The sequence below is a fragment of the Pempheris klunzingeri genome, chromosome 11 (genome assembly GCF_042242105.1).
Source record: "Pempheris klunzingeri isolate RE-2024b chromosome 11, fPemKlu1.hap1, whole genome shotgun sequence".
Taxonomy (NCBI): Eukaryota; Metazoa; Chordata; class Actinopteri; order Acropomatiformes; family Pempheridae; genus Pempheris; species Pempheris klunzingeri.
This window is the reverse complement of record NC_092022.1, coordinates 24,443,597-24,454,178: the sequence shown is the minus strand read 5'-3', so window position 1 is coordinate 24,454,178 and position 10,582 is coordinate 24,443,597. Positions and strand designations below refer to the sequence as shown.

The 10,582-nt window shown below is 43.5% G+C and overlaps 1 protein-coding gene across 1 annotated transcript; it reads right to left on the bottom strand.

Annotated features, from left to right (window-relative positions):
* Nucleotides 1–1,080: 1,080 nt before the first annotated feature.
* On the bottom strand, nucleotides 1,081–10,250 carry rbbp8l (retinoblastoma binding protein 8-like). Its single transcript, XM_070838987.1, is given in 16 exon segments — nucleotides 1,081–1,832; nucleotides 2,874–3,095; nucleotides 3,420–3,564; nucleotides 3,669–3,733; nucleotides 3,824–3,857; nucleotides 3,891–3,923; nucleotides 4,026–4,755; nucleotides 4,972–5,042; nucleotides 5,363–5,406; nucleotides 5,500–5,660; nucleotides 5,951–6,032; nucleotides 6,264–6,376; nucleotides 7,092–7,187; nucleotides 8,025–8,067; nucleotides 8,154–8,245; nucleotides 10,185–10,250. Coding segments are annotated over 15 exon segments (1,776 nt in total). The 5' UTR covers nucleotides 10,190–10,250; the 3' UTR covers nucleotides 1,081–1,832; nucleotides 2,874–3,033.
* Between the last annotated feature and the right edge of the window lie 332 nt (nucleotides 10,251–10,582).

Sequence of the window (10,582 nt, the reverse complement as noted above, 5' to 3'; positions counted from 1 at the left end):
CAGCTGCTCAAAGCTGCAGATGACCGGACTTTGCCTGGGGTGGGTGCAGCACAGTGAGCCTTTAACTCTGATAAACAGGCTTCAATTTGTGGCTCTTTATATTCAAACTTCAGGGGGAAGTGAGTTTCTCATTTACCAGGTTGAAGATCATCACATAGATTAATTATTACACAGCGAATTACAGCACATGTGGGTGACAGACTCCATACAAACCCAATGGCAGGTGTATTTTCCCCTTATGTTTGCACACGTTCATGTTAAATCTGTGATGCTTTATGCAAATAAGAATAGCAGAGACTGGTGGAGAGTGACGGATCAGACATTGATGAGGCCAATTTTAGTTTTTTGCTCACTTCCTGCATTTTGTGACTGTTTCTCATAATTGTAGATCATTTCCTGGTGCTTTGATCTTGTTGTATTTCCTCTTGTATGAATTACTTTTTGAATTAATGTAAGATACGTAACAAGTGTCACTATATAAGCAAATATAAAAAAAGCAATAAGCAAATTTTAGTGTTTAATGTTTGGATTTTACACAATGTGACTGCTGAGGTTTTGGCAGAACTTTAAAATATCTTTTTTTTTCTTTTACTTTTTGTCCACACAGGTATGAAATGTCACAGGTGGAGATGTGGCCATACAATCAGTTTTCATCTGAACCACCAGAGCAAATCTACGATATCTTGAATACCATTTATCTGAATTGCAAACTGCTGCATTGCAAACATTCTTTTATTAGTTATTTAGAAAATCTTTCCCAGTATAAATTTCATCGGTGAATAGAATAGGTTTTACAGGAAGGAGGCCATGGAGCAGATTTCCTCTAACACTGAATCACACCACAAGGCTACTACATGACAGAACTTATGGTTTTATCCACATCCTGATCAGCACACCACAACTGTTTTGCATAATGTCTTGAACAAAATGTCAGACATAATGTTACTTGTGTTTCCCAGAACACTCATCATTATTCACGGGGGGGGATTATGTGTACACCACCAAGAGGCATGTAGCAGATGTGTTATGGTACCAAATATGAGAGCCGAACCATATATGGTAGGACGAATCGGAGCAACATTCAAGAACGGAAATTTTATTTCAGCATCAGAAGTAGTGCATTCATACAACAGTTTCCAACGGTCTGTCGTTCTAATACAGACTCAATATGTGTAAAAGTCAAAGCGCAGCAGTCTACTTACAGTGGCACAGTCAATCACATTTTCATTAACAGACAGATACAAATGGCAGGGAGAGGCTATTTGTCCACTGACCATTGACCAAGTACTGTACTCAATAGGTTCTAATGGCATTAGAGAGACATGATGGAAACAGTAGGAATCAATATAATATAACAGCATAGTGCACGTTTTTGACATGATTTTAAAAAAGAACACAAGGAAAAATAACAGCAATCTCATATTTAGAATAAATGTTGGCTGTTTCTCCCTTTTGGTTTGAGCAAACAATCTACATTTTATGTACAGTACACTGACTGTACAGGGCTGCATAGTTTCTCTAATAAGTGACAGTGTCACTGCGTTTTTATCGCCACCATCCACCCGGCTTACCACAGACTGTCACAGCTGTTAGCGGAAAGTTAATACTTGCAAAATATGTGCATTCTAAACATGAAAAAGAGGAAGAGGAACAAGTTTTTTTGTTCTTTTTTGTCTTTATTGGTCAGTTATGACAAGGTGACGAGGTTGGTGGGTGGCTCTGTGACAGAAATAGCCAGGCAGTGACAGCAATGCCAGGAAAGTGGTAAATGTTATGAAACTAGACTAATGTGTGTTTTAAGCATTAGCAGGTCACAGCCAAACACTGCTGGGCTGCAAGAAAAGGAAGAAAAAGAGCAAATTTGATAGTTAATTTTAACACTTTTCTGTTAGAAGGCTTCAGTTATTACACGCGTCTTCCTTTGGTCATGTTCAGGGGCTGGTATGTTTTGTAAAATAAAATTGTAACTGGTTGATTACGGGTCTTAACCAATCCAAATAATCAATAGAATAGGGTTTACATGACAGAAGCTACTGGTTAATATTCGACTGTCCCAGTTGTGTTGGAGAAATACCAGTTATTGCAAATGCTACGTGGAGAAAGGAGTGTTTAATATTCATGTAAAAGAAGTGAAAAGAGTTTCTTAGCCTCTGAAAATGTCCCCCCTCCCCCAGAACCACCAGAGCTGAACCAGAGAGTACTACTGGGACGGCTAACATATGACAAAACTAAACAAAACAAACGATAAATGCCCCCCAAACTTGAGTGAGAGGCTTGTATTAGTAACTACAGAGGTTAAAGGTTATGTGGGTGGTAGTAGATTATGATAAGCAACACAAAGTCATCATTGAGAGTCTCTACTGATCTCTGCATTGTGTAATGTGTGGTATCTACCTCTATATGGTGTATAATACTAAAGAAGTCAATAGTTTTCTGGTTTAAAAAGAGATTGCTGGCACACACAGCGCTGTGTCTTACTGTTGATTGGCAGATAATGATTTAGCTAACCGCTAAACACTCATCATTGTCTCAACCACATTTGAATTTGTTTACAGATGTAATTTATTTTTCTGCCTTCATCTTTTATAGTGACTGACTCCTGCTAAGAGGAAGCTGGAGCCTCACAGAGAGCTCTGGAGCAAAGGCAGGGAACAACCCTGATGTGTAGAAGTGCTACATGGAACCTTTTACGGCGGCTTTTTATCAAAATCTTTATATTAACGGATGGATCAACGACCTGCTCAGCACCAAACCGCAGACAGACAAAGACTAGCTGCGAACAGAGGGGAGCATTTAGCAGGATCAGATTCTTCCATCAGGAGGAGGTGGAGAGCACAAGACAGAGTTAAAAGGAAAGTGAACATTGGACTTACATTTCTCAGGTGGCAAGACTCCAAATGAATGCTAACGTAGCTCTGTGACCTGCTAAGATGATGGTCTGTCAGTATTGTGTTTACAGAATATTGTGCTTCCCCCAAGTGGCCAAAACAATCAGTTAATGCAGCTTTGATAGCCACTGTGATATCTTGCTCTTTAGCTTGGGCTCTTCTCCTCCGCTCTCAGTGTGATCTTGATCTGCCTCTCCTGCTGGATGTCTGCAGGGGGGAAGGGTAGAGGAGTAACAGGAGTCAGTCCACAGCATAAACACTTTGGATGGATTTTACACGGGCGGACATCAGTAATTGCACGAGTCCCAAACAGTGTCTTCTTCTGTGTTTGCAGCATATTTCTGTATTGTGTTGTGCTGTCTGAACTTGCAGTGGATTTATCTATTTCCAGCATGCTATTTCTAAATACTGTGCATGTTTTGTCAAATTCATGAAGCAAAAATCCATAAAGCTTTAGAAATGTGATGTGATCAGGCCAGGGGAAAAAGGAAGAAAGACACGCAAGTACTAGAAATGTGAACAAATGCCTACTGTCTGTGTCCGAGTCTCTGTCGGTTTCCGTCTCCACAGACGCCCTCTTCCTCTTGCAGCCTTGGTTGCTCCCTTGTCCCGACTCACTCCCCTCCTCGTCCTGCCCCTCTGAACTGCTTCCCGTCTCGGTGCCTGGTGACGATGACTGTGATGCGGCAGAAGGATGGAGTGAAAACAAACCAGAAACAGATAATACTTTCACAGGCACAGCCTTCACTGAATCTGCCCTGTTGGCTTAAATTACCGTACTTTGCCATTTGATGATAAGGATTCTTGCTTTTGCAGAGCAGTATTCAGAGTCTCCAGCACTACTACTGTTAGAGAAACATAACGCAAGTGTATCATTCACCTGTGCACAGTAAATGTATGGGTGCGAACATACAGACACATGAATCTAAGCTCACCTGGACGCAGAGATATAGTGAGGACCGGCACCTTCTTCCCGTTGCTTTGGTCTGTCTTTCCATTCACCTCCTCTCTCTGGTCCTGCTCTTTAATTCCCTGCTGTGACAACACCATCACACCATCGGTCCTGTTAGTCCCACCATCTCTGCTCTCACCCCATGTTGTTCTCTCTAATTTTGCTGCTGAAAGGCCTTAATTTACCTTGTGGTTATGGTCACTGGTAGACTCTTCCTCTTGTTTGACCGGTGGTGTGGAGGAGGAGGATGGAGAGATGACATGAGGAGGGGATGGTACAGGTCTGTCTGCAGATGGATTTGACTTCTCATCCTTGTCAGGGCTGCTCTGTGCTCTCTCTCTTCCTAGTAAGGCTATGGTCGAATAATCTCGTGGTGTTTGACTGGATTTTGACTTTCCTCGTTCCGATAAGTCCAGAGGCCCCTCGTACACCTCTCTAAGCTCTTCTCCAGAGACCTTCTCAGCCTTGGATGGGGGGATTTCCTTTTTCTCCTGGGGCTTAGCTTGACTCTCCACATCCTCTGACATACTCCTCAACCTGAACAACACAGTTGGCTCTTTAGTGGGGGTCTTAAGGGCGCTCTGCTTGTGCCAGAGAGGCCCCAAACCCTGCCTTCTGGGGCTGGCATGTTGGCCAGGTGGGATCAGGTTGGGAAAGCGTGGCAGGCTTAGTCTGGAAGAAGGTTGTGCCTGTAGGCTGGTTCTTAGAGCAGGACCCCAGTCAGCAGATTCAGATAAGGACCACGGGAAAGTAACAGGGCCGCTCTTGATTGGCTGAGGACGGCAGGGGACAGGAGCGTGAAGCACATGTCTGCTGGGGTTCACTTCTCCGCTGGCTGATAGAGAAGAGGTCTTAAGAAGGAGAGCTTGAGGAGGGATGGAGGGTCGCTGGCTCAGTCCTTCAACACTCTGAGCTCTGAGGTTTGAAAAACAGAGGTGATGAGATAGGGAGAGGCTAAATGTTCGTACTTACAGTTAAGTTAAATCTTAAATCTTTAATGTGGGCGACTGAAGCCGAGTGCTGACCTTTTTTGGCTCGAAAACAATAGATTCAGTTTTTACCTTTAAATTAAACTTAGGCACGCCCAACCATATTATTATTCCATGCACTCACACTCTCTCATAGTCTCACCTTCTTTCTCCAACACGGGTTGCACAGTGGTCCGCCTTCCAGGACGGTGATGCACAAAGCTTGACTGTCTCCTGTGAGAGTGGAGAGGGGCAGCAACAGACAGAAATGACCATACAAAAAAAACAACCTCTCATTCAGAGAGTTAGACGAGAAGCTTGACCCTCATCAGTGTAGACTAAATATGAAGCTGGCTCTGTTTTTACACCTGTAGAGGTGAGCTAAGAAGTGCTTTTGGACAGAGCCAGGCTGGCTGTTTCCCCTGTTTTCACTCTTTATGTTAAGCTGAGCCAGCTGCCTCCAGGCTACAGCTCCACATGTAGAGGACAAGTGTTGATCTTATTATGTAACTCCAGACTGTTTCTTTGACATGCATGTAGATCGGGAAACTTACAAAGGCTCCTCTGACTGTCGGTCTCCATTGTCTGTGCTCAGTTTCTGATAAACATGAAACAGAAACATGAACTTAGCCCCAATAATCACAAACAACAAACTCTGCGGGCTCACCCCACTTCTTCTCATCCTCCTCACCCTCAGTTCTTTGCTCTGCCTCACTTTTCCCTGCAACGTCGCCATCTGCTGGCTGGTTGCTGGCCCTGCTGGTTGCCGTGGTGACGAGGGCCATGGGTCCAGAAGAGGGTGAAAGGTCAGGGGAGCTGTTTGGTTTGACCTCTGTGGTGCTGGTGCTGCTGCTGGAGGAGGAGTGGTCACTGTGACCTCTTCTATAGGCACACACACACACACACACACACACACACACAAAATTTGAAAATTTGCTTTACTTTACTTTTCAAATGGTAACATTATACTATGGTATTGGTCATACAAGCAAGATGTGTCGATGCAAAATTGCTATGAAAGCACATTTGCTGCATTGACTACTACTATGAGTCATAACAACAGTGAAGGGGTACTGGGGGGAAGCCTTCCTCTAGAGAGAAGATAGAAGATGACTCATCTCTAAAGCTTTACAAACAAACACCATACTCACTCAAGTACTTTTAAGTTCCTGATATCATCCCTGAGCCTCTTGTTCTCCTTTTTCAGGTTGTTCATCTCTCCCGCTACAACACAGAACCACGAGTCGTGATCAGAACGCTTAACGACAAACTTGTCTTTGTAATGTATGTTTAGTGGAAAGGAAGAGCACGGACAAGAGGTTGGAAGAAAGTTGCCAGAAGGGAGACAAGAGATTCAGGAAAATCATTTAAAAAGAGAATGTTGAAATGTGACACGAAGGATGGACGATGAGTGGATGGAGGGTTGGAGACAGTTTACAGACGTAAACAGAATACCCAGTAGAGAGATGTGCTGGAGGCTCTGTATCTGCGAGGCTTCAAATTCCTGCTGTCGTCTCTTGGCTACCTCCTGGGTTACTGTACATCTGTCACACAGCCCCGCTCTCAGCCTACAAGAGCAGCAGAGAACCAAGAAACATCACAAACACGCTAAATAAATCACCCTGTGAACTTGTGGCCACGGTGACCCCTTTCACGTCTGGTTAGACAAGTTAGACAAGATGTATCCACACCCGTTTAAAGTGTTTCACATTGAACGAGAAATTTGCGTGATGCTGTGTCATGAAAGCATCACTCCTGAGATTCTCCTGACATGGAAGACAAACCTACTGTGCCAGTCTGTGGGCTCAAGCTCTGCCATTCAACATCATTACTGCACAGAGGCAGAAGGAAAAAGTCAGCAGAACCATCAGATTTCATGGAACGTTTGGAGCGTTTGCTACTTGTGCACTTGTGTTGGCAGTTAGTTAGTTAAAGTAACAAATTTAGATTCAGTTCATGTTCATGTGTGTTTTCTTCTTAGAGGAGAGATGCTGCAGGAAATGGAAAGGCCAGTGGTTGTCAAGGGGTGACTATTAATAGTCCAGTGGATGAATTTGCATTAAAAGATTTTGCTTTTGCACCTGGTCTGAACAAACCTTTATGTTAATAACGAAGCATAAGATTATTAAAGTGTTAGCTGCCCCTTATTCTGTGATGGCAAATGGTAATTTCATGTTGAGGCCTTGACTCCCCTGCTACACAGTAAACTATAGGGTGTACACACATGCACATGCACGTGTTATAATCCAAATGCAAAACAAAAGCACACCGTAACATCGTTACCTGTTTTCCAGTGTCTTTATATTGTCTGTGAGTAATCTCTGCTGTTCTTTCATCTGCTGGTTTTTGGTGAACAGCTCCTCCATTCGCTTTGTATCACTGTTTGCATGCATGAACACACACGCACACAATGACACACACACACACACACACACACAAAGACAAGAAGAGTCTACTCAAAACTTAATCAGACAGCATGTCTATCTACACTCCATGAGATACTGAACAAAACATCATTGGCAGTGACAGGCAGTGAAGTAAAACAAACCCTTCTAATTTACAGAAGTCAAATTAGACCCAGAATTAAAAAAACAGCCATATCTAAAGTCTGCGATGCTGAACTGTCTCATATGTCTTTGAACGCACCAACAATGAGGCCTATGTAAGGTGGCCAGGGATTTGGTGCAATAAGATCCACTTACGTCAGGCTTTTTGTTACTTGACTGGCTGTTTACCTGGGCATCAGTACAAGACCTAGACAGATAAATCAGCCAGACCAAAATACCAGCCAGTATCAGTTTATTGCTGCTGGACCAGGCCGATCCATCTTAGTGAGTGAATTGATCAGGAATTGAGTTAGGTGGAAGCTTGTTTTGATGGTGATGACATGATTTTATTTGTTGCTGCCTCAAAGACTTTCTTGAACTAACTTCCAGTCGTATGAGGACTCTAAAATGATCCCATGCCTTTTCTTTCTAAAGTTCTACAGAGAAACGAAACAAAGATTTTGGGACTCAATACCAGACTGAATGACTTGTTAAAACATGAACTTCCTCACAAACAAAACAGGGCATGGACGAACACAACCAGCACGCCTGCTTGCCTGGTCCAAAAACACTTCTGACTGAACTTGTGTATCACTAAACTTGAATATCTTGTCAGCGTTGTCTAAACATGATCATCTAGAGACCTCAGGGAGGTGAAGAGCCCACTCACCAGCCCTTCTTGTTGGACAGCTCTTGGATTTTCACCTGCCATCCTAGAAGTAAAAAACACAACACGCCTGGTTAAGGTGTGGTTAAGGTTCTCTTGCCAATATCTGCTGCATTCAAGGCCTCCACTTACCCTCCACTTCTCGCTCGTGGACCTCCTGGAGTTTGTGGAGTAGGCTGTTGAAACACTCCATTGCAGGTGATCTCCTTTGATCTTGAGTCTGACTGTACAAAAAAAAAGATAAAAAGGTTTTTCCATATTTTCGATGGGCAGAACGAAATTGCATTAAATGTGTTTACTCATGTTTACTCACTCTCTACTTATGTTCCTTTTAGCTGTATTAGACATTAGGACCCTTTACGCACCCTAAATCCAATGCTTTTACTAAACATTGAAAACTTCGGACTACTAATGGAGCTGAAGCACAATAAATCAGTCAGAGTTACTGCGGCTCGGGCGTTATAGCCCGGGGACTGTGACGTGCTTCTGGATGCACAGCACCGCACACTTTGCTGGCACTGCACTTTCATAAGCCGTCCCTCTCACACAAATGTGGGAGCAAATTTCGTTGTTATATCAACGATGATTGAAAGCGGCTAGACTGGTCCTGCAAGATCATGCAAGATCTGCAGTTTGCGTTTCAAGCACAAGAAACTCAGCTGTGACAGCTTTGCACATGTGTATGTGTATGTGTAACCACATGTATGCATCACATGATGTCAAGTTAAAACTGTGCATCAGATATATCAGTAACATAACGAGTAACAGAACAAGACCACTTCCTGATTGCAAGTCTCAAAGCCAACAGCTGACGTTTGCCTGCAAACTTAAATACACACACACACACACACACACACACACCTTCATACAGAGCGTCATGTCAAGATTTGTGGTGTTGCACCATAAGACCCTGAGGACACATTGACCCTATAAAATACACACTGTCACACACACACTGTCATTAACTCTTTCTTCTTCTGTGTCACTTGACAAAAATCTTCCTCACAAACAACACACACACACACACACACACACACACACACACACACACACACACACACACACACACACACAACCACTTACCGGCTCACAAACGTGCACTGAATACTATTTAGCATTTTGATCAGAGTGGAACAGGCTCTCTCGGCATGTCAGGATATGTCAGGCAACTGTTCAGATCATCTCGGCAGAGCAAGAAAAGACCTGTCTGCCTTTATGTGCCTGCTCTGCAGTCTCTAGATCATTATTCACACACACACACACACACACACACACACACACACACACACACACACACACAATGTCACTGTGGCTAACTTTTATACTACATTTCCAGTAAATTCATCCTTAAATCCTATAACTATTGACACTACTGTATCACATCATTTAAAGAAGCATTACCACATTTTGTGCACATAGTAGCGCTGGATGCCACGCACCTATAGAGGCTTGTAGATAACAGCCTGGCTGCATATCTCAGCGCTCTAAGCCTTCCTCAAACACCTCCCATCGGCTGGGAGGTTTGCTGTTTGGTCGAAACTAGACTTGAGTTGTGAGTGGATATTTTAGTGTTCAGGCCTCTCTTAGATGCTTTCAGGCGATGTAGTTCTCAACAAATGGAGCAGCAACAAATGCCATTGGCAGCTATACTCGGAGCTGCTTTCCTTTCACTACTCCTGATTTCTCCCTGTCGGCTTGTCTGACTGAAAAGACCATCAAGTGGAGAGTGAGTGTCATTTACACACACACACACACAAGCTCATGAATATAACTGTTATCTATAATGTCCTCAGTATGATCCCTGAACATATGTTAAAGTGGTTTGCCAACTGTTGCTCACTGTGTTTGCTTAATTAAAGTCATCCATATACCTTATTATTGAAAAACAGCATTATATGTATCCATGCTGTATTGTAAGTGTACGTCAGAGTAGGAAGAAATGTTAACTGACCTTAAAACTCACACTCACACTCACCCGAACACACACACACACACTTTATAATAAGCATAAAAGGCCTGATAAGGCCATGATCATTGCTGTATGCCAGCTCGGTCCTTGCCCTTACTCCCTGCCGCACATACTTGCACCTACTCTACCCATCTGTCAGCCAATCTATTCTGGCCCTCAGGCAACAACTTAGAGCTTAATCAATGGCAACTCACCTCATACAGCCGAGGACTCCTTCGGGCGTCCACTGCCAGGCACTTTTGTCGCTGAGATGGACTGAGTGATACAGAGACACAGAAGCACGATAATGAAGAGAAAGAGAGGAGAATGAGGTGAGGGAGAATGCCCCACACCCTCCCTTCTCTCATCTCTCCACCCCAGAAAACCGGTTGGAGCAGTCGTCCCCTTGAGGAACACAAACACCGAGGCCTGGGCAAGTTCTCCCTTGATATTCCTGTTCTGCTGAAATCTCACATAACTGGCTAAACCGGCCCCATAAAGCCCTGCAGGGATAGAGGGACAAACTGATCCAATGCAGAAGGCTGCAATGGTGCAATGAGATAAGAAGCTAGGGAAACAGAGAAAATGATTTATATCCGATCAAATGATATTC